General features: G+C 41.6%; 1 protein-coding gene across 22 annotated transcripts in view; it reads left to right on the top strand.

Moving 5' to 3' along the window:
• kif1aa (kinesin family member 1Aa) overlaps positions 1–25,429 on the top strand; it is a 374,456-nt gene that overhangs the window by 177,814 nt on the left and 171,213 nt on the right. For all 22 annotated transcript variants that reach the window (XM_087993839.1, XM_087993838.1, XM_087993837.1 and 19 more), the window contains exons 6-10: positions 8,879–9,057; positions 10,841–10,949; positions 18,725–18,802; positions 19,999–20,064; positions 21,888–21,905. In XM_087993839.1, coding sequence (XP_087849965.1) covers positions 8,879–9,057; positions 10,841–10,949; positions 18,725–18,802; positions 19,999–20,064; positions 21,888–21,905 — 450 coding nt within the window. The remainder of the gene's footprint in view (positions 1–8,878; positions 9,058–10,840; positions 10,950–18,724; positions 18,803–19,998; positions 20,065–21,887; positions 21,906–25,429) is intronic.

The raw sequence follows: 25,429 nt of genomic DNA, 5'->3' as shown, positions 1-25,429 counted from the left end.
ATTACTGAGGGGATGCAGAGCTAAGTGATGTTTCTCAGATAATGCAGAGAAAAGTGATATTACTGAGGGGATGCAGAGATAAGTGGTATTACTGAGGAAATGCAGAGCTAAGTGATGTTTCTCAGATAATGCAGAGAAAAGTGATATTACTGAGGGGATGCAGAGATAAGTGATATTACTGAGGAAATGCAGAGCTAAGTGATGTTTCTCAGATAATGCAGAGATAAGTGATGTTACTGAGGGGATGCAGAGATAAGTGATGTTACAGAGATAATGCAGAGATAAGTGATATTACTGAGATAATGCAGAGATAAGTGATGTTACTGAGGGGATGCAGAGTTAAGTGTTGTTACTGAGATAATGCAGATATAAGTGATGTTACTGAGGGGATGCAGAGATAAGTGATGTTACTGAGGGGATGCAGAGATAAGTGATGTTACTGAGATAATGCAGAGATAAGTGATATTACTGAGATAATGCAGAGATAAGTGATGTTACTGAGGGGATGCAGAGTTAAGTGATGTTACTGAGATAATGCAGAGATAAGTGATGTTACTGAGGGGATGCAGAGATAAGTGATGTTACTGAGGGGATGCAGAGCTAAGTGATACTACTGAGGCGATGCAGAGATAAGTGGTATTACTGAGGAAATGCAGAGATACGTGATGTTTCTGATATAATGAAGAGAAAAGTGATATTACTGAGGGGATGCAGAGATAAGTGATATTACTGAGGGAATGCAGAGATAAGTTATATTACTGAGGGAATGCAGAGATAAGTGATGTTACTGAGGGGATGCAGAGATAAGTGATATTATTGAGGGGATGCAGAGATAAGTGATGTTACTGAGACAATGCAGAGATAAGTGATGTTACTGATGGAATGCAGAGATAAGTGATGTTACTGAGGGGATGCAGAGATAAGTGATGTTACTGAGACAATGCAGAGATAAGTGATATTACTGAGATAATGCAGAGATAAGTGATGTTACTGAGGGGATGCAGAGTTAAGTGATGTTACTGAGATAATGCAGAGATAAGTGATGTTACTGAGGGGATGCAGAGATAAGTGATGTTACTGAGGGGATGCAGAGCTAAGTGATACTACTGAGGCGATGCAGAGATAAGTGGTATTACTGAGGAAATGCAGAGATACGTGATGTTTCTGATATAATGAAGAGAAAAGTGATATTACTGAGGGGATGCAGAGATAAGTGATATTACTGAGGGAATGCAGAGATAAGTTATATTACTGAGGGAATGCAGAGATAAGTGATGTTACTGAGGGGATGCAGAGATAAGTGATATTATTGAGGGGATGCAGAGATAAGTGATGTTACTGAGATAATGCAGAGATAAGTGATGTTACTGAGGGGATGCAGAGATAAGTGATATTACTGAGATAATGCAGAGATAAGTGATGTTACTGAGACAATGCAGAGATAAGTGATGTTACTGATGGAATGCAGAGATAAGTGATGTTACTGAGGGGAAGCTGAGATAAGTGATGTTACTGAGGGGATGCAGAGATAAGTGATGTTACTGAGGGAATGCAGAGATAAGTGATGTTACTGAGGGGAAGCTGAGATAAGTGATGTTACTGAGGGAATGCAGAGATAAGTGATGTTACTGAGATAATGCAGAGATAAGTGATGTTACTGAGGGGATGCAGAGATATATGGTATTACTGAGGGGATGCAGAGATAAGTGATGTTACTGAGATAATGCAGAGATAAGTGATGTTACTGAGGGGATGCAGAGATAAGTAATATTACTGACGGGATGCAGAGATAAGTGATGTTACTGAGATAATGAAGAGATAAGTGATATTACTGAGGGGATGCAGAGATAAGTGATGTTACTGAGGGGATGCAGAGTTAAGTGATGTTACTGAGATAATGCAGATATAAGTGATGTTACTGAGGGGATGCAGAGATAGGTTATATTACTGAGGGGATGCAGAGATAAGTGATGTTACTGAGGGGATGCAGAGATAAGTGATGTTACTGAGGGGATGCAGAGATAAGTTGTATTACTGAGGGAATGCAGAGATAAGTTATATTACTGAGGGAATACAGAGAGAAGTGATGTTACTGAGGGGATGCAGAGATAAGTTATATTACTGAGGGGATGCAGAGATAAGTGATGTTACTGAGGGGATGCAGAGATAAGTGATGTTACTGAGGCAATGCAGAGATAAGTGATGTTACTGAGGGAATGCAGAGATAAGTTATATTACTGAGGGAATACAGAGATAAGTGATGTTACTGAGGGGATGCAGAGATAAGTTATATTACTGAGGGAATACAGAGATAAGTGATATTACTGAGGGGATGCAGAGATAAGTTATATTACTGAGGGAATACAGAGAGAAGTGATGTTACTGAGGGGATGCAGAGATAAGTTATATTACTGAGGGGATGCAGAGATAAGTGATGTTACTGAGGGGATGCAGAGATAAGTGATATTACTGAGGGGATGCAGAGATAAGTGATGTTACTGAGGGAATGCAGAGATAAGTTATATTACTGAGGGAATACAGAGATAAGTGATGTTACTGAGGGGATGCAGAGATAAGTTATATTACTGAGGGAATACAGAGATAAGTGATATTACTGAGGGGATGCAGAGATAAGTTATATTACTGAGGGAATACAGAGATAAGTGATGTTACTGAGGGGATGCAGAGATAAGTTATATTACTGAGGGAATACAGAGATAAGTGATATTACTGAGGCGATGCAGAGATAAGTGGTATTACTGAGGAAATGCAGAGATAAGTGATGTTTCTGAGATAATGCAGAGAAAAGTGATATTACTGAGGGGATGCAGAGATAAGTGATGTTACTGAGGGGATGCAGAGATAAGTGATGTTACTGAGGGAATACAGAGAGAAGTGATGTTACTGAGGGGATGCAGAGATAAGTTATATTACTGAGGGAATACAGAGATAAGTGATATTACTGAGGCGATGCAGAGATAAGTGGTATTACTGAGGAAATGCAGAGATAAGTGATGTTTCTGAGATAATGCAGAGAAAAGTGATATTACTGAGGGGATGCAGAGATAAGTGATATTACTGAGGGGATGCAGAGATAAGTGATATTACTGAGGAAATGCAGAGATAAGTGATGTTTCTGATATAATGAAGAGAAAAGTGATATTACTGAGGGGATGCAGAGATAAGTGATGTTACTGAGGGGATGCAGAGATAAGTTATATTACTGAGGGAATGCAGAGATAAGTGATGTTACTGAGGGGATGCAGAGGTATGTGATATTATTGAGGGGATGCAGAGATAAGTGATGTTACTGAGATTATGCAGAGATAAGTGATGTTACTGAGGGGATGCAGAGATAAGTGATATTACTGAGATAATGCAGAGATAAGTGATGTTACTGAGACAATGCAGAGATAAGGGATATTACTGAGATAATGCAGAGATAAGTGATGTTACTGAGGGGATGCAGAGATAAGTGATGTTACTGAGGGGATGCAAAGATACGCGATATTACTGAGAAATTGCAGAGATAAGTGATGTTACTGAGGGGATGCAGAGATAAGTGATATTACTGAGGGGATGCAGAGAGAAGTGATGTTACTGAGGGGATGCAGAGATAAGTGATGTTACTGAGGGGATGCAGAGATAAGTGATGTTACTGAGGGGATGCAGAGATAAGTGATGTTACTGAGATAATGCAGAGATAAGTGATGTTACTGAGACAATGCAGAGATAAGTGATGTTACTGATGGAATGCAGAGATAAGTGATGTTACTGAGGGGAAGCTGAGATAAGTGATGTTACTGAGATAATGCAGAGATAAGTGATGTTACTGATGGGATGCAGAGATAAGTGATGTTACTGAGGGGAAGCTGAGATGAGTGATGTTACTGAGGGAATGCAGAGATAAGTGATGTTACTGAGATAATGCAGAGATAAGTGATGTTACTGAGGGGATGCAGAGATATATGGTATTACTGAGGGGATGCAGAGATAAGTGATGTTACTGAGATAATGCAGAGATAAGTGATGTTACTGAGGGGATGCAGAGATAAGTAATATTACTGACGGGATGCAGAGATAAGTGATGTTACTGAGATAATGAAGAGATAAGTGATATTACTGAGGGGATGCAGAGATAAGTGATGTTACTGAGGGGATGCAGAGTTAAGTGATACTGAGATAATGCAGATGTAAGTGATGTTACTGAGGGGATGCAGAGATAGGTTATATTACTGAGGGGATGCAGAGATAAGTGATGTTACTGAGGGGATGCAGAGATAAGTGATGTTACTGAGGGGATGCAGAGATAAGTTGTATTACTGAGGGAATGCAGAGATAAGTTATATTACTGAGGGAATACAGAGAGAAGTGATGTTACTGAGGGGATGCAGAGATAAGTTATATTACTGAGGGGATGCAGAGATAAGTGATGTTACTGAGGGGATGCAGAGATAAGTGATGTTACTGAGGCAATGCAGAGATAAGTGATGTTACTGAGGGAATGCAGAGATAAGTTATATTACTGAGGGAATACAGAGATAAGTGATGTTACTGAGGGGATGCAGAGATAAGTTATATTACTGAGGGAATACAGAGATAAGTGATATTACTGAGGGGATGCAGAGATAAGTTATATTACTGAGGGAATACAGAGAGAAGTGATGTTACTGAGGGGATGCAGAGATAAGTTATATTACTGAGGGGATGCAGAGATAAGTGATGTTACTGAGGGGATGCAGAGATAAGTGATATTACTGAGGGGATGCAGAGATAAGTGATGTTACTGAGGGAATGCAGAGATAAGTTATATTACTGAGGGAATACAGAGATAAGTGATGTTACTGAGGGGATGCAGAGATAAGTTATATTACTGAGGGAATACAGAGATAAGTGATATTACTGAGGGGATGCAGAGATAAGTTATATTACTGAGGGAATACAGAGATAAGTGATGTTACTGAGGGGATGCAGAGATAAGTTATATTACTGAGGGAATACAGAGATAAGTGATATTACTGAGGCGATGCAGAGATAAGTGGTATTACTGAGGAAATGCAGAGATAAGTGATGTTTCTGAGAAAATGCAGAGAAAAGTGATATTACTGAGGGGATGCAGAGATAAGTGATGTTACTGAGGGGATGCAGAGATAAGTGATGTTACTGAGGGAATACAGAGAGAAGTGATGTTACTGAGGGGATGCAGAGATAAGTTATATTACTGAGGGAATACAGAGATAAGTGATATTACTGAGGCGATGCAGAGATAAGTGGTATTACTGAGGAAATGCAGAGATAAGTGATGTTTCTGAGATAATGCAGAGAAAAGTGATATTACTGAGGGGATGCAGAGATAAGTGATATTACTGAGGGGATGCAGAGATAAGTGATATTACTGAGGAAATGCAGAGATAAGTGATGTTTCTGATATAATGAAGAGAAAAGTGATATTACTGAGGGGATGCAGAGATAAGTGATGTTACTGAGGGGATGCAGAGATAAGTTATATTACTGAGGGAATGCAGAGATAAGTGATGTTACTGAGACAATGCAGAGATAAGGGATATTACTGAGATAATGCAGAGATAAGTGATGTTACTGAGGGAATGCAGAGATAAGTGATGTTACTGAGGGGATGCAGAGATAAGTGATATTACTGAGGGGATGCAGAGATAAGTGATGTTACTGAGGGAATGCAGAGATAAGTGATGTTACTGAGGGGAAGCTGAGATAAGTGATGTTACTGAGGGAATGCAGAGATAAGTGATGTTACTGAGATAATGCAGAGATAAGTGATGTTACTGAGGGAATGCAGAGATAAGTGATGTTACTGAGGGGAAGCTGAGATAAGTGATGTTACTGAGGGAACGCAGAGATAAGTGATGTTACTGAGGGGATGCAGAGATATATGGTATTACTGAGGGGATGCAGAGATAAGTGATGTTACTGAGATAATGCAGAGATAAGTGATGTTACTGAGATAATGCAGAGATAAGTGATGTTACTGAGGGGATGCAGAGTTAAGTGATATTACTGAGGGGATGCAGAGCTAAGTGATGTTTCTCAGATAATGCAGAGAAAAGTGATATTACTGAGGGGATGCAGAGATAAGTGGTATTACTGAGGAAATGCAGAGCTAAGTGATGTTTCTCAGATAATGCAGAGAAAAGTGATATTACTGAGGGGATGCAGAGATAAGTGATATTACTGGGGAAATGCAGAGCTAAGTGATGTTTCTCAGATAATGCAGAGATAAGTGATGTTACTGAGGGGATGCAGAGATAAGTGATGTTACTGAGATAATGCAGAGATAAGTGATATTACTGAGATAATGCAGAGATAAGTGATGTTACTGAGGGGATGCAGAGTTAAGTGTTGTTACTGAGATAATGCAGATATAAGTGATGTTACTGAGGGGATGCAGAGATAAGTGATGTTACTGAGGGGATGCAGAGATAAGTGATGTTACTGAGATAATGCAGAGCTAAGTGATACTACTGAGGCGATGCAGAGATAAGTGGTATTACTGAGGAAATGCAGAGATACGTGATGTTTCTGATATAATGAAGAGAAAAGTGATATTACTGAGGGAATGCAGAGATAAGTGATGTTACTGAGGGGATGCAGAGATAAGTGATATTATTGAGGGGATGCAGAGATAAGTGATGTTACTGAGATAATGCAGAGATAAGTGATGATACTGAGATAATGCAGAGATATGTGATGTTACTGAGGGGATGCAGAGATAAGTGATATTACTGAGATAATGCAGAGATAAGTGATGTTACTGAGACAATGCAGAGATAAGTGATGTTACTGATGGAATGCAGAGATAAGTGATGTTACTGAGGGGAAGCTGAGATAAGTGATGTTACTGAGATAATGCAGAGATAAGTGATGTTACTGAGGGAATGCAGAGATAAGTGATGTTACTGAGGGGAAGCTGAGATAAGTGATGTTACTGAGGGAATGCAGAGATAAGTGATGTTACTGAGATAATGCAGAGATAAGTGATGTTACTGAGGGGATGCAGAGATATATGGTATTACTGAGGGGATGCAGAGATAAGTGATGTTACTGAGATAATGCAGAGATAAGTGATGTTACTGAGGGGATGCAGAGATAAGTAATATTACTGACGGGATGCAGAGATAAGTGATATTTCTGATGGGATGCAGAGGTAAGTGATGTTACTGAGGGGATGCAGAGATAAGTGATGTTACTGAGATAATGCAGAGATAAATGATATTACTGAGGGGATGCAGAGATAAGTGATATTTCTGATGGGATGCAGAGATAAGTGATGTTACTGAGATACTGCAGAGATAAGTGATGTTACTGAGGGGATGCAGAGATAAGTGATGTTACTGAGACATTGAAGAGATAAGTGATATTACTGAGGTGATGCAGAGATAAGAAATGTTACTGAGATAATGAAGAGATAAGTGATATTACTGAGGGGATGCAGGGATAAGAAATGTTACTGAGATAATGAAGAGATAAGTGATATTACTGAGGGGATGCAGAGATAAGTGATGTTACTGAGGGGATGCAGAGATAAGAAATGTTACTGAGATAATGAAGAGATAAGTGATATTACTGAAGGGATGCAGAGATAAGAAATGTTACTGAGATAATGAAGAGATAAGTGATGTAACTGTGGGGATGCAGAGATAAGTGATGATACTGAGACAATGAAGAGATAAGTGATATTACTGAGGGGATGCAGAGATAAGTGATGTTACTGAGGGAATGCAGGGATAAGTGATGTTACTGAGGGAATGCAGAGATAAGTGATGTTCCTGAGATAATGAAGAGATAAGTGATATTTCTGAGGAGATGCAGAGATAAGTGATGTTACTGAGATAATGAAGAGATAAGTGATGTTACTGAGGGGATGCAGAGATAAGTGATGTTACTGAGGGGAAGCAGGGATAAGTGATGTTACTGAGGGAATGCAGAGATAAGTGATGTTCCTGAGATAATGAAGAGATAAGTGATATTTCTGAGGAGATGCAGAGATAAGTGATGTTACTGAGATAATGAAGAGATAAGTGATGTTACTGAGGGGATGCAGAGATAAGTGATATTACTGAGGGGATGCAGAGATAAGTGATGTTACTGAGATAATGCAGACATAAGTGATATTACTGTGGGGATGCAGAGATAAGTGATGTTACTGAGATAATGAAGAGATAAGTGATGTCACTGAGGGGATGCAGAGGTAACTGATTATACTGGAGGAATGCAGAGATAAGTGATGTTACTGAAGGGATGCAGAGATAAGTGATGTTACTGAGGTAGGTGGCTTGGCGATGGAGAGGATATGAAGTCAGAAGCTTAGCTTGGACTCTAATAGGACTCCTGGAGGCCAACAGTCCAGTTGAAAAATCGTAATGGAATATGGGAGGAGGATGGAATCCTTGGTGAATATACAGAATTTGTATCAGCAGCTAAAACATTGGTTTTATATTTCTCAATGTTTAATTGGAAGAAGTGTGCCTCATTCATGGAAACCAACCTGACAACAAGAAGACCGAAGAGCATCGAGGGAGGGTGTGGGCAGACAGTGCTGGGTGGTTGGTGGTATACTTGTATTAGCTGATATGGACAACATCAACAAGCAACAGTACCTGGGCAAGTGGAGAGTTTAATTAGCTCAGTTGGCTGGATGGGTGTTTTGTGATACATAGAGTTGCCAAATAGCACAGGTTCAATTCCCAAACAAGTTGAGATCACCATTGTTGAAGCAAACATTAAACTTCATTGATTGAGAATAAATAGAGGATCTTTTTGTTCCCCCCCATGGAAAATGTCCTTCAGGCATCTGGTGTTTTCCTCACTTATTTGTGACCTTCCTGCTATGTTTGTTTTCCAGGTCAGTTACATGGAAATTTACTGTGAACGTGTGCGAGACTTACTAAACCCCAAGACCAAAGGGAACCTTCGTGTTCGGGAGCACCCCATCCTCGGCCCTTATGTGGAGGATCTCTCCAAACTTGCCGTCACCTCCTACAATGACATTTCAGACCTCATGGATTCTGGCAACAAAGCTAGGTACTGGCTATCTCCAGCCGATGGGAACATGAGGATCACCAGACTAATAAAGAACATGGTCATCTTCGAGCATCCTACGAGTTACATTATGCAATAAAATTTGAATTACTGATGAATTGTAGGAGTTAATCTCTAACTATTAGTCTACAATAGATCTAGACAAGAGAAAGTGTGATGCTATAAAAGCACAGCACGTCAGGCAGCATCCGAGGAGCCGGAGAGTTGACGTTTTGGGCATAAGCTCTTTATTATGAATTATGAAGATTCATGATGAAGGGCTTATGCCCAAAACATTGATTCTTCTGCTTCTCGGATGCTGCCTGACCTGCTGTGCTTTCCTGCACCACACTCTCGTCTCTGATCTCCAACATCTGTAGTCCTCACTTTCTCTGAGATGAGGGAAAAACACCTTTTTGATAAGGGGCGGCACCAACGGTTATTGTAAGAACTGATTCGGGATATCAATTATCACGGATAAAGGATTTGTTGTCTGACAAGGTAGTGGCATAATGTTTCAGGAGGAGGCACTGAATTTTGCTGAAGAGGTCAAAATGTAAGTTGTCCCAAAGGAGGTACAGTGACATCAAAGGCATAGAGAGAGTGTGAGTAAGCAGGCAGCAATTCAAGCGGGATCAAGCATTATGGGAAAATGTGAAGCTCTCCACTTTGGCAGGAAAAATAATTAGGCAGCACAATAGTGAAAAGGGAAAAGACAGCAGAACTCAATGGTACAGAGAGGATCTGGATTCCCTCGTACTAATGTTCCCATGCAGCTGCTCATGGGTTCCACACATTCTAATCGTCATGTCAACACATTGTCTTCTGCATACATAAGCCTGGTATGTGTAACACGTAAAGCTAGTATGCAGGCATAGCAAGTGATTAAAGAGGGAAACAGATTGTTGTCTTTTATTGCAAGGGGGATGCAATATACAGTACATAAGGTTTACTGCAGCTGTCCAAGGCCATGATGAGACTATATCTAGAGTACTCTGCATAGCTTTGACCTCCTTATTCAAAAAAAGGATATAATGGAGTTGGATTAAATTCTGAGACAGTTCATTCAACTCCCTCCTGGGATGGATGGATTGTCCTAGAAGGAAATGTTGAAAAGGTTTGGCCTGTATCCATTGGAATTTAGAAGTGTAACCGGTAATCTTATTGAGGCATAGCACATCCTGAGAGAATTGGATAGAATGAGTACAGGGTGAATATTTCTTTGTATGGGGAGGACTGGAACCAGGGGGCAGGGTTTGAGAATCAGAGGTCTCTCATTTATGTTTGAGATGAGAAGAATTGTTCCTTCTCGCTGAGTCGGTAAGTCCGTGTAATTCTCTTCATTGGGAAGACTGGGTCATTCAATGTATTCAAGGCAGGGTTGGATAGGCTATTACTTGACAGGGGAGTTCCAGTGTTGTGACCCATTGACAGTGAAGGAATGGCAATATATTTCTGAGTCAGGTTGGAGTGTGGCAAATGGTAGCGTTCCCATCTATTTACAGCTGTCCTTGTCCTTCTAGGTGGAAGTGGTCAAGGTGATGTTGAAAGGTCCTTAGTTAAGGATCCAAGTGGGTGGAAGATAAGTATGAGATAAAGGAAGCCTGAAAATGCCTATAGGAGACAATTAAAAACACAAAGTATTGACCTGTGCTTGACTGAGAGTTGAGGATGAAAGAATTGGCAGGGTAGGGAATAAGTGAAAGCAAGAGGATGCCTTGTGATGGAGTGAATGTGAAAGAGGGAGAGGTTGTACTCAGGTTGTCTTGCTGTTCTCTCTCCTCAGGACTGTGGCTGCTACGAACATGAACGAGACGAGCAGTCGATCTCATGCTGTATTCAACATCATCTTCACACAGAAAGCACACGACACTCCAGAAACATCCTCTGAGAAGGTAAAGGAGACCTGCGTAATTGGGATGTCAGTAGACTGAGAGTCAAGTCCACCCCAGTGACAGCCATGGGTTGAGGTTCTGCTTGCTGTGATGCAAGATTAAATGGTGCAGTGACCAAAATCACCTTTCAACTCTGTAGGTGGTGATTTGAATCTGTTTCATTTAGATAGGATACAGATCTTTACCTTTCGATGGAGAATGTTCCCATGTTTAAACCTGATTTTTGAGCCTGCTCGGACAGATTAGCTGAATACCATTGTTAGCCTTAAATTGAACTTGTTTCAGGCTGTGTGACAGGTTTCTTGGTGGTTAGTAACAGTCTATCCATGAGAAAACAGCAAATCTAAATGGGATTTAACTTACTGCCATGTAAAGATCTACTGCCTGTAGCATAACCTGTATTAGGTCCTATTTACACCACTCTTACAGTTACTGGTATATATTGGATCTGTAGACATCAAGACCTTGATTTTAAAAATCCCATCTACATGTGCAAACGCCTCCATGAATTCACTGTTCCCTATCTCTGTAACCTCCGGCAGACCCATAATCCTTCACATAAGTCCGTACGCTTTCAATTCAATATCTTGTGTTTCAATAATATCATTAAAAATAGGAGTAGGAGTGGGCTATTTGACCCCTCGGGCCAGTTCCTCCATTCTTTAAAATCATGGTTTACTCGATACCTTCCTGGACGCTCCTTCTCCATTCTGGATGGTCTTGGGCCAGTGATTCCTAGGTGTCTGTGGGAATGCTGCATTTCACCTATAAGGCCCTTGAGGGTATCCTTGAAGCAATTCCTCTGACAACCTGGGGCTCATCTGCCATTCTGGAGCTGGGAGTAGAGCACCTGCTTGGGGAGTCTTGTGTAGGTCATGCAGATGAAATCTTCGAGGAGAAAGTGAGGACTGCAGATGCTGGAGATCAGAGCTGAAAATGTGTTGCTGGAAAAGCGCAGCAGGTCAGGCAGCATCCAAGGAGCAGGAGAATTGACGTTTCGGGCATGAGCCCTTCTTCAGGAATGAGGAAAGTGTGTCCAGCAGGCTAAGATAAAAGGTAAGGACGAGGGACTTAGGGGAGGGGCATTGAAAATGCGATAGGTAGAAAGAGGTCAAGGTGAGGGTGATAGGCCGGAGTGGGGGTGGGGGCGGAGAGGTCAGGAAGAAGATTGCAGGTTAGGAAGGCGGTGCTGAGTTAGAGGGTTGGGACTGAGACAAGGTAGGGGGAGGGGAAATGAGGAAACTGGAGAAATCTGAGTTCATCCCTTGTGGTTGGAGGGTTCCTAGGTGGAAGTTGAGGCGCTCTTCCTGCAGCCGTTGTGTTGCTATGGTCTGGTGATGGAGGAGTTCAAGGACCTGCATGTCCTTGGTGGAGTGGGAGGGGGAGTTATTTTGAGCCACGGGGTGGTTGGGTTGGTTGGTCCGGATGTCCCAGAGGTGTTCTCTGAAACGTTCCAAAAGTAGGCGGTCTGTCTCCCCAATATAGAGGAGGCCACATCGGTCTGGCGATGGAGGAGTCCAAGGACCTGCATGTCCTTGGTGGAGTGGGAGGGATCTGGCGATGGAGGAGTCTAAGGACCTGCATGTCCTTGGTGGAGTGGGAGGGGTCTGGCGATGGAGGAGTCCAAGGACCTGCATGTCCTTGGTGGAGTGGGAGGTGTCTGGCGATGGAGGAGTCCAAGGACCTGCATGTCCTTGGTGGAGTGGGAGGGGTGTGGCGATGAAGGACTCCTCCATCGCCAGACCATAGCAACACGACAGCTGGAGGAAGAGCGCCTCATCTTCCGCCTAGGAACCCTCCAACCACAAGGGATGAACTCAGATTTCTCCAGTTTCCTCATTTCCCCTCCCCCTACCTTGTCTCAGTCCCAACCCTCTAACTCAGCACCGCCTTCCTAACCTGCAATCTTCTTCCTGACCTCTCCGCCCCCACCCCCACTCCGGCCTATCACCCTCACCTTGACCTCCTTCCACCTATCGCATTTCCAACACCCCTCCCCCAAGTCCCTCCTCCCTACCTTTTATCTTAACCTGCTGGACACACTTTCCTCATTCCTGAAGAAGGGCTCATGCCCGAAACGTCGATTCTCCTGCTCCTTGGATGCTGCCTGACCTGCTGCATCACATCCAGCAACACATTTTCATGCAGATGAAATGCCCAGCCCGTCACAGCCGATTAAGGATGGCAGTGACTTGATGCTGGGGATGTTGTCCTGGTCAAGGACATTGGTGTTGGCATGTCTTTCTTCCCAGTAGATTCGCAGGATCTTGCGCTGGCAGTGTTGGTGGGACTGCTCCAGCATAATCAGTAAAAATGAAAGTCCTCTTGAATGCCTCAGTTAAACCAGACTCCATAAATTTCTGAGCAATCTGTTCTCGGCCCTAACTATTCACTGTGCGAAAGTGATTTTGCTCACCTCTCATTTCCTTCTTTTGCAAATCATTTCAAAGCTATGCGTTCTGATACCCAATCTTTTTAAAGTGGGTCAGTTTTTCCCCATCCACTCTGCCCAGATCCTCATGGTTTTGAAATTTTATATCAGGTCTCCTCCTAGTCTCTCCAAGGAGAATAGACCCAACATCTTCTGTCCCATCTTCACAACTGAAGTCATCCTTGGAACAAACCTCTTTTAATCTTTCTCTCTTTCTCTCTCTCTCTCTCTCTCTCCCCCTCTCTCTTTCTCTTTCTCTCTCCAATCCTTTTGAAAGTGTAGCATCAAAATTTGTACACAAAACTTGGAAAACAGGAAAATAAACAATATGTTGAGGTTGTGGGTAACAGTGACTGTCCAGCAAGCACTAGCACCTCCCTGGGATAGTTAGTTGGATCAACTGGTTGGCAACACAGGGTAAACACCAACAGCGTGGGTTCAATTCCCATGCTGACTCAGGTTACCATGAAGGAACCTCCTTCTTAACCTTGCCCCTCACCTGACATGTGGTGACCCTCAGGTTAAACCGCCAGCAGTAATCTCTCTACTGACAGAGCAGACCTATGATGCCCTAGGGCTATAGTGACTTTACCTTTATCTGGAGATGAGGATAGGGAATCACAGAAGAGCAAATGAATTGATTCAAGGAATGTTAAGTTGCTTATTTGTTATTTAATCAATGGCTGAAGTAAGACAAAGGTTCTCTTGCCAGTAATACTGCGTGTTGTACCACTGTCACCCACCAGAAAGAACTGCAAGTCATTGCAGCAAAAGAATCTGCAGTCAGATATTCCCAGATTAGAATGTCTGGATGTGGGACCTAGAACTGGAGAAGCAATATCCCTTGGAATAAGGGCTTCTAGTCATACAGAAATTGATGCTTTCTTTCATTAGAATGGGGAATATTATAATCAGATAAACCTTTTTAAAATCATAACAGACTTTGAGCAGTTGGCAATGTATTGGCAACATTTAGTGAATTCACATCAAGATGGGGGTTAATACACTGAGAGCTTCCACTAGAAGAATGAAGGACGAACTCAGAAGGATTTTTTTTCAGATGTAAGGTTGTTAGAGTATGAAATGCTTTATGACTGAGGTAGAGTCTACCTCTGAAACTCTCTACTGTCTGAAATCCAGTGTTAGATGATCTGTAGTTATCTGCAAATAAACATCAGGAAATTACTGTGTTCAGTCCCAGCCACAACCTCCACTCCTCAATCACTGGTTCCATCCTTCTCCCTGGCAGCTCTCTGAAGCCGAACTGACTGGCTGCCTGGTTTATGACTCTGGTGTCATAGTCGACCCTGAGATGAGCTATTAACCACATATCCAAGCAATTGCTAAGACTGGCTATTTCTCCGCCACAGAACGTGGTTGAGGTCAAAACATTGAATATTTTCAAGAAGGAGTTAGATGTGGGTAACATGGTGGCTCAGTGATTAGCACTGCTGCCTCATAGCACCAGGGACCTGGGCTCAGTTCCGGCCTCGGAGTTTGGACATTCTCCCCGCGTCTGCGTGGGTTTCATCTGGGTGCTCTGGTTCCCTCCCACCAACCAAAGGTGTGCAGGTTAGGTGAATTGGCCATGCTAAATTGCCCATAGCGTTAGTGCATTAGTCAGAGATAAACGTAGGGGAATGGGTCTGGGTGGGTTACTCTTCGGAGGGTCGGTGTGGACTTGTTGGGCTGAAGAGCCTGTCTCCATACTGTAGGGAATCTAATCTAATCATATGGTTCTTAGAGCTAAAAGGAGCAAAGGGTATGAGGTTGAATGGGAATCTGAGTTGGGTGAATAGCCATGATCATGTTGAATCCAGTTATTGGAAGGATACTATTAAGCTGGACAGAGTTCAGAAGAGATTTATCAGGATGTTGCCAGGTATAGACAGTTTGAGTTATAAAGATAGGCTGGACTATTTTCCCTGGAGCGTAGGAGGTTGAGAGGTTTATAAAATCACAAGGGGTATAGAGTTAATGGTAGTTGTCTTTTCCCTAGGTTGGGGGATTTCAAGCTAGGGGACACCATTATTGAGGTGTGAGGAGAGAGATTTTAAAAAGACATGAGAGGCAAACCTTTTACACAGAGGGTGGTTCGTGTGTGGAATGAATTTCCTGAGGAAGTGGTGGATGTGGGTACAATTATGACGTTTAAAAGACATTCGGACAGATACACAAATAAGAAAGGTTTGGAGGGATATAGGCCAGGAGCAGGCAGGGGGGACTAGTTTAGTTTGGGATTATGTTCGGCATAGACTGGTTGGACCAAAGGGTCTATTTCCATGCTGAATGACTCTATGACTCTCTGACTTGATGAATGGTGGAGGAGACTTGAAGGGCTGAATCGCTTACTCCTGCTTCTATTTTCTATGTATCTATTTCCACCTCCATTACTTTGCCTGATTTATACATCTGAAAATGTGTTGCTGGAAAAGCGCAGCAGGTCAGGCAGCATCCAGGGAACAGGAGAATCGACGTTTCGGGCATAAGCCCTTCTTCAGGAATGATTTATACATCTGCCCAGGCACATGCACACCCGCTCCCCACCAACTCTTCTCATCTCATCTGCTGGAATAGTCGTTCCTTCCTTGCCTTTGAACTTGACTATCTTAATGAGCTCCTGGCTGGTCTCCTACACTCTACCCTCCACCCTTGAGGCCATTCAAATCTCTGCTGCTTGTATCCTAACTCAAACCAAATCCCTTTCATCCATTCATCACCCCTATTCTTACTGACCCTACACTAAATCCCACATATATCTGAAATACCTGCATTCCTCTACATATAGCCCCTCCAACACCATGATTGTAATTACTCCAGAGTTGGTGGCTGTTCCTTTAACTGCCTAAATCTTTGGAATTGCCTCCTGAAAACTGCCCAGCCCCTCTATCTTTCTTTGCCCCTCTAAGACACTCATTAAATTCTACTTCTTTTCCCCTTCTAGCCATACACCATCTTAATGTCAGACTATGTTTATTTGCACTGTCGCTAGCTCAAAAAAACCTGGAAATCATTCCAAACATCACTTTGGGTGGACTTATACCACTTAGGCTACAGTGCTTCAAGAATTGGCTCACCACATCATCTCCAGGCCACCTCGGGATGGGCATTGTTGCAACCATAGAAAGGGACTTACTGCAGGGGACCTATTCTGCATACTCACTGACCAAAAAACAGTTTATCTAAAAATAAAGATGTTTTAACTCTGGACTTTAATTGTTGGGAACAGGCAACTTACAGTTTTTTGTAAGTTGGAGAGGAAAGATACACTTTTATTGTCCAGCACCTGCAGCTATACCTTCATTCATCCTTTCACAAGTATGCGCACACTCAGGGAAAATAATTATGATTTCACCCGTGGTATGTGTTAATGTTTTCTTAAGATTTCTTTGTTGTACTTGCGTCTCCATAGCGTGTATTCTAGATTCAGACTTGTAACCCTTTATGTCATAGCAGCAAGGAAACAGGCTCTTTGGTCCAACCAGTCCATACCGAACGTAATCCCAAACTAATCTAGTCCCACTTGCCTGCTCCTGGCCCATGTCCGTCCAAGCATTTCATATTCATGTACTCTTCTAAGTGTCTTCTTAATGTTGTAGCTGTGCCCACATCCACCACTTTCTCTGGAAGTTCATTCTCTGTATAATACGAATGTGAACCACCCTCTGTGTAAAAAAATTTGCCCCTTGTGCCTTTTTAAAATCTCTCTCCTCTCACCTTGAAAGTATGCCCCTAATCTTAAATCCCCCACTCTAGAGGAAAGACACCTATCATTAGCCCGATGTACACGTCTCGTGAAACCGAAAGAACTGTAACTCAGAAACAAGAACAGAAATTGCTAGAAAAGCTCAGCAGCATCTATGGAGTGAAATCAGATTAATATTTTGGGACCAGAGACCCTTCCTCAGAACCTTCCTCGGGTCATTGGACCCGAAATATTAATTCTGATTTCTGTTTTGTTTCCGTACCCCTCATGATTTTACAAACTTCTGTAAGGTCCCCTCTCAATCTGCTACACTCCAGTGAAAAAGGTCCCAGCCTAAGCAGCCGCTCCTTATAACTCAAACCTTCCACACCTGGCAACATTCTGGCAAATCTCTTCTGAATTCTCTCCAACCTAATAATATTCTTCCTATAACAGGTCCACAGAGGAACTAATCTTGAGTAGCCTTGACTAGTGGATGTTCTGTTGGTTTATTCTCATTGATGCAGATTTCTCTTGTTACACTCCAGTCAAGGGGTAATAATGCAGAACTGGTGCAGTTCCTCAAGTAAGGAGTTCAAAGCCAACTCAATCTTCTACGTACATGCGGCTTAAAGAAAGTGGTCTCAGCCAGGGTCTTTTCATTTCTTTGGTTTAAAGGTATTATTAAATCTGCTTATCAAAAACCTAACTTCAATTGTGTAAACAAAGCATCTCTCTCCCCATTGTCCTGCTTAAGGCTCTCTAATCAGTGGTTAGGCATTTTCACACAAAGGTTTGTGGGTATCACTCTTCTACATGGCATCTTGATGAGAGAGATTTTCACAACCAATGCTATGAACTTCAAATTTGGAATCACAAGGACTGCCATAGTATTGTGAATTCAATCATTTTAATTTGCTGGAGAAATACAGACATTATCACAGCAAGGGTTTATTAGCATTTTAACTCAACTTCGCCAAGATTTGTCCAGACATGAAAATTAGCTCAGTGTTCTTGCAGTCCCATGTGTCTGGCAAAGAAAGATTGCCTGACCTTTCAGATCCTTTTATATCTGAAGGAAGTGTTTATTTTTGGTTCATATGTCAGAAATTCATATTTATGCTTCATTAGTTTGCATTACATGAATATGACAGTATGCTGTCCTTGCCAACAATGCTCATATCCCATGAAGGAAGTAAAAATAAAGCGTTTGTTAGAAACATGAAAATTAGGAGCTATATGAATCCAAAGTTGTTTTGTTGTGGGGAGGCAGAGAAAAAAAGGCATTAGCATGACAGTTGCTCTTTGTACACCTCCATCCGCCACACACCCATCCCTGAAACTATGATTACACAGCTTCTGTCACAGTTCTGCATTAATAATCACATCTTACCTAGGGTTACATCTTAAGAAGTATCAAATTCAGCTTTGTGCCTTGACTTCCCCAGTTGCAGACTTTGGCCACAAGAAGCCTGGTTTATAGAAATGTTATACAGTGATGTAGTACCTACAGAAGTTGTCTATATAATGCATTTACATTTCACAGGGAACGTACTGGAGAGTTGTAGGAAGGGATGAATAATGGAACAGAATTAAAAACAGGAATTAGCTCATGACTTTTTTTGAAGTGCCGTGTTTTATTTCTAATTCCCTCTGTAGGTTAGCAAAATCAGTTTGGTTGATCTCGCTGGAAGTGAAAGAGCTGATTCCACAGGAGCAAAGGGAACACGATTAAAGGTGAGAATCTCTATCCATTCATCCAAGCATTTATTCCCTCATCCATCTCATCATTATGCATTTTCCCATTCATTCATCCACCTATGGATCTGTCTATCAAGGCATCTAGCTGTCCACATCATTCTTCCTTTCATCCATCCATCCAGATCTTGAACTTTTCACCCATTCATTTACCTGTCTTTGTATAGGAAGATAGGCTATAAAGACGAAAGCAAGAAATGATATTGGATGGATCACCCAACGTTGACTTAGGCATCAGAATAGACAGTGGTAAATCCAGCCCTGTCGACTTGTCAAAATCCACTGTACAAACGTGTAAGGGATTGTGCCAAATGTAGGAGAACTTCCCCACAAACTAGGCAAGAAACAGCCTGACAGCGTCATACTCCCTGAATCACAGCTTCCCGACAATGTCCCAGTCACCACCACCATCTTTGGTGGGAACGTCTTCTCCCATCAGTGGGAAGGAACCTCCAGTAATGCTCCTGCTAATCTGGTGATCAGTGTCAGTATGCTGTCCGGTTCCAAACGTCATTGCCGCACATGGACCTCGGAGACCCGCGAGGCTGGAAAGAAAATGCATCAACGTGTACCAAGTACAAGAGACGCTGCAGGAACTCACAAAGGCTCCTCTGATAGCATCTTCCGAATCCATGACCTCTGCCACTTAAAGAGACAAGGGCATCAGATTCATGGGAGCACTGCTTCATGAATCACCTGTCCCCCTCCAAGCCACCCTCCATCTTGTATTGAAATTCTATCACTGCTCCTTCTCTTCTTCTGAATTTGAATTGATCCACTAAGAATTAAGCACTTGGATGAGATACAAGAGGTTAACTGGCAGATGGTATCAAATTTGGGAGAGTTGGTGGACAGGGGCTGGGTGGTGGACGAAACGCTGAGAGCATTGATTTGAAAGTCTTTGAAGTCAGCATAATTCAAATTCAGCCAAGCCCTTTGAAAAAATGAGTCCTGTTTTGCATTATTTTATTGCTGGTAGCTGAGCATCTGAGCATGTGGAATGAACAGACTTATTTAAAATTGTTCCATGCATGGTTTATAAGACACAGGAAAACCATTACTATCAATTTGTTATATCTGTGTTTGTTTCAATTAAGGACACAGAAGAAATTAGATCTGTGTTCAGTTTTGTTTTGCCTGCTCTTTTTTAATGGCTTGTTCCTTGTTTGCTGCAGGAAGGTGCAAATATCAATAAATCCCTTACGACCCTGGGCAAAGTAATTTCCGCACTGGCGGATGTGGTGAGTGAAACCTGATTCTTTTACTCACTGATTCTGGTGTAATATGGATATTGGCATCTTTCTGTTAAAGTATGGACTGCGGCAATACCCAAAAGTGCTTTACCAATGCACAGCATCAATTAACAAAGTCAATAGGGTGTTAACATCAATAGCTGCAACAGTAGGAGTCAGAAGAAGGGGGGCATGTTGCAGCTCTTCAGGACATTGGTTAGGCCATGTTTTTGGAATGCTGCATTCATTTCCAGTCTCCCTGCAGTAGGAAAGATGTTGCGAAACCTGAAAGGGCTCAGAAAGATGTACAAGATGTTCCAAGGATGGAGGGTCTGTGCTATAGGGAGATGCTGAATAAGCTGGGGATATTTTCCCTCGAGCCTTGGAGGATGAGGTGTGACCTTAAAGAGGTTTATAAAGTGAGGAGGGGCATGGATAGGGTGAATAGCCAAGGTCTTTCCCCCCAAGGCAGTTGAGTTAAAAACGAGAATGCAAAGGTTTAAAGTGAGAGGGGAAAGATTTAAAAGGGACCTTCAGTGCAATTTTTTCAGGTGGAGGATGGTGGGTGACTGGAATAAGCTGCCAGAGGAGGTGATGGAGGCTGATTTATTCACAACGTTTAAAACACATCTGGATAGGTACATGAATAGGAAGGGTTGAGAGATCTGGGCCAAATGCTGGGAAATGGAATTAGGTCAGTTTAGTCAAGTTCTGTTTCCATGTTGTACATCTCTATGACTCTAAGTCAGGATTGTGGTCAGATCCTAATCCAAGTTCTGTGTCCAATCCTGTTTGCCAAGAGAATCTTTCTGGGACATGAGGCAGTGCACAAAGTTGATCCCTTCTGTCACAGAAAAAAAATTACAAGATAGAATTGCATTTCCATTGAATCTTTCATGATTTTAGGACATCTCAAAGCAGATGAAGTGCTTTCCTTTTAGAGTTCAAACACTGTTGTCGGAAAAGTGGCAGCTAATTTGCACACACCAAGGTCATTCCAACAGCAATGACCTGGTCATTAGTGATGTTGATTCAGGAGAAACAGTGGATAAGCCCTAGTGAAGACCTTCTTTGATCTTCTTTGACATATTGTGATCGGATCTTTTTGTACCCACCGGAGAGTGCAAACAGGGCCTCGATTCAATGCTTTACCCAAAATACACATGAAGCAATGCAGCACTTAGTCTGAATTATGATCAAAGCAAAGAAAAACCTCAACTTTTTTATCTTGAAAGGACAGGGCTGGCAGCTGATCTTACACACAACTGTTATAGAATTATAAATGTTGAAAACAATTCCAGAAAATGCAAATTGCAAGAATAGGATGTTATACTCTAGAAATCTAGTTTGTGAAGGGTGGAACAGGAGTTACTATTTATACTCTTTTTTCTTTTTACTTACAATGTTACTGATTACTAGCATGTAGCCCCTAACTTGTTTTAGTCTGTGTCTCTTTTTCCAGGACGAAAGTGAATCCCCAGTTAGTGCTCACCATCTGCATTTGTTAAATGTAATTAATGTATAATTAATTTAAGATGTGCTGAAACATGTGTAAGTCAAATTTAGAACTCGTATTATCACATTAAGTCTAGTCTTTCTGAATAGCTTTCCATATAAAAGGAGTCCTGGTTATAATGATGAAGCACAAATTCCAATTGTTGTCCCAATATCCTTGAATGAAATAATCTAGACTGTGCCAATAATGGTACGAAAGATAGATTCCACACAGTTTCTTATGAGTCAGGGATGCGCTCTAAATGTTGTAGCTACAGTGATAAGCCATGTGTCGCTGATCTATTCAGTAAACCTCTTGCTTGTTTGATTTCTTACAGGATTCTGGATCAAACAAGGTATGGATACTGCTGTACTCTCCTACATTCACACTAACACAATTCAACCTGTGCTTCCTCCCAGTGCACTTCAGGAGCAGCTTTAGCTGCGATATGTAGGCATTTAAATATCCTGTCAACACCCAGCATGGGCTTGACCATGAGGAGGTCAGCAGTTCGGTGAGGTACAAGAGGTTAACCGATGTACTGGATCACATTCAGGAAAGCTGGAGGGAAAAGGGAATGCTGACAGCCATTGATTTGAAACCCTTTGGAGTCAGCATAGCTTTACAGATAGCAAACTGAGCCATGTTACTTTTGGTGTAAACATGTACGTAATATCCAAACATTGCTCAAAGAAACCAGAGCTCGAAATTCTGTACCTTGCATTCATCAGGACTAGGATACAGGGAACAGAATTTAAAAACGAGATAACATTTGATACAGAATGAGAGGAGTGTGCTGACTGAATGGGCAATTATTTACACAGGGACGCAGCAAGAACAGTGTCACGACACGGAGGTGAAACCTTTTGTTAATGAAACCAAACACCCAGAAAAGCTCACCTCACCTCATAATCTGTTAAAATATGAATGGCAGAGAACTCCCGAATTCCACGATTTAAAGAGCATAATATCAATTTATTCTTTAACTGTAAAAGTGAATATTAAACAACAACTATTCACAACTCTAAGCCCCCCGTTCTCTTAACTGCTTACTATCTGCGTCCAACTCTATAATGATATGTTGTTCCAATAAGACACTTATTAAAATTACATCAAATTAATTTTAAAAATACATACTCTCTATCTTCTGTGTCTTCCACTCTGCCGGCTGAGGATCTCCCTGGTTGGCTTCTTTCTTTTTACTGCAAGTATGTTTTGTAAGAAAAGGTACCTTTGATACAGATTGTTTCCTAATTTCTTGGAGAGCAAGCTGTTAGATGGGCAATTAACTCTCCTGGAATTTCTCTCTCTACAGCAGTTGCTCTCTGACCAATTTTCAAAATGTCCACATTCTTATACCTACAATATCGGATCGGCTCATTGGTTCAATATTGGCAAAAACAATAAATTCAAACTCAATTGGGTTTTAGTATCCTGGGGTATAATTTAAACTGATTGGTTAAATTCGAACTGTTGTCAAAAAGCAACCAAAATTCAGGTATCCATTTCATAGCCAAATGTTATGTACTTTCAATTTTTCAGTACATTCTGGGACTGCCATCTAGTTATATACACAGTACATGTAAGCTCTCAGTTCAGAACAGCATTCACTCTCTCTTAAAGGTACAGTATACGCCCTCAACTTCATAACAACAGTGAATTGTCAATCCTAACTCTCAGACCAGGCAACTAGATTCTGATTGGTCAGGGTGTTGCCATGAGGATGCAGCAGAGTTTGGTTGTCTACATGACCATATTTTTTGAAAAAGGTGCAATGTATGTACAGATTCCTTTTGTCCAGATAAATTGGACCCCAAATATTTATATATATAGCTTCCATAAGTACAAACTGTGAGACTGACTGATGATCATAAATTGGTTTCTGATGTAACTCTTAGTATATTCTTAATTATTTAGTCAATAATTCCCACTGACAGAGCCACATACAATGTAGATTTTGTTTATTCACTCATGGGATGGGGCCATTGTTGGCGAGGCCAGCATTCATTGCCCATCCCTAATTTGCTAAGTGGGCTGTTAAGCGTGAAAAACATTATGGTGGGTCTGGAGTCACATATAGGTCAGACCAGGTAAGGATGGCAGATTTCCTTCTCTATAGGTCATTGATGAACAAGGTGGGTTTTTCCTGACAATCGACAATGGTTTCATGGTCATCAATAAACTCTTAATTCCAGATTTTTTTTTGAGGAATTCAAATTCTACTATCTTGAACTCGAGTCCCCAGAACATTAGCTGGATTTCTAGATTAATAGTCTAGTGAGAATACCCTAGGTCATTTTTTCTGAGGCTTGTATCCACAGGCTGGTTTAGCACAAGCAGCCTGCTGTGAGCTGAGAATAGTCAACAGAACCTGTTGCTTAATATAGTCCACCATAGTTGGGATGTTGGGATACAAATACTCAAAGCCCTGTTTTTTCTAGGACAAAAGGATGCATTGTATCTTTCTTTCCAAAAAAAGGGTTATAGAGACAACCAACTCTGCTGCATCCCCATGGCAACACCCTGACCAATCAGAATTTACTTGCTGATGCCTGAGAATCAAGATCGATAATTAACTGTTCTTGATTCATTACCATGCCAAGAAAGGCCCAACCAACCAGCAACCTCTTTGCATGCTGTATAAATCAGTGAAAAGAAAAGTTTTCTTTTGGGTTTTGAAAGAAACACAGAGAACATGGGAGGAACTTGGCAGGTCTGGCAGCATTAATGGAGAGAGTGCGAGAAAAAGTGCAAGAGAGAGCGCAAGAGAGCACGAGAGAAACAGAATTAACATTTCCAATCCAGTGTATGACTCTCTTTCTGAAGATGTTACCAGACCTGCTGAGATCGCCAGCATTTTCTGTTTTAATTTCAGATTGCTGCATCCATGGTATTTTGCTTTTATCTAAGTCTATGTTTTTAAATCCATTTCTTGCAATCGTAGTTATGGTAAGTGTAAGACAAATGCTTCAATTTCTAGTCTCCTTTTAGCAATGGAGAAAGCGAGCACTGCAGATGCTGGAGAAGGACTTATGCCCGAAATGTCGATTCTCCTGTTCCTTTAATGCTGCCTGACCTGCTGCGCTTTTCCAGCAACACATTTTTAAGCTCCTTTTAGCAATGTTTAAGTTCTGTACTGTCAAGCATTTACTAATAAGTCCAAACCTGTATTGCAGGGGGCAGAAACTTGTGGGTGAAACAGTGTATATTTACCATATAGCGGGAGTTCCTAGCTTGAAGGAGTCCATGCATGTCGTCCATGTGTATTTCTTCGAGAGGATTGTGGCTCTTTATCTTTAAAAAATGTCCAACTACTGACTTGCAACTCAGTACCTCAGGCCAATGAATTTGGTGATCCCTCACACATTTTGTTTGAAAGAGTGTTCCATTTGTTAGATATTAAGGTTAAACCATTATCTTTCTTGCCTTTGTGGGGGTAGAATATCAACACTGTTGGGGACTGAAAACTGAACATGCTGAAAGTACTTGAGTATTTGTGAAGTGAAATGAGCTAATGGACCTGAATAATTTGGGAAAAACTCACTCAAAATCCATTCACTTCCATGTTTAAATGGTAGATCATCATCATCTGAGGCTAATGACCCTCTCTTGGATGATGCATAGCTGTTGAGCAAGTGTTCTCAACATTTTTGAATCAGCTTGTGTAGAGATGTGGCATCACCTCTCTGGAACAGGTGGGATTTGAATCTGGACTGCCTGCCACCAAGGTAGTGATATTACCACTGTGCCACAAGGTCCCAAAATGTTGGGCTATGATTTGCACTTTATTTGAATCTGATTCCTTACCCAGTCAAAAGACAGCAAGCAGTATGCATTGTAGGTTTTCCAGTAATTTTTAAACTGAACTATCACAAGCAG

Source organism: Chiloscyllium plagiosum, unplaced genomic scaffold (assembly GCF_037043375.1).
Source record: "Chiloscyllium plagiosum isolate Xiang-an unplaced genomic scaffold, Cpla_swu_hap1 HiC_scaffold_13, whole genome shotgun sequence".
Taxonomy (NCBI): Eukaryota; Metazoa; Chordata; class Chondrichthyes; order Orectolobiformes; family Hemiscylliidae; genus Chiloscyllium; species Chiloscyllium plagiosum.
The sequence above is the reverse complement of the archived record's forward strand: the minus strand, read 5'-3'. Positions and strand labels throughout refer to the sequence as shown.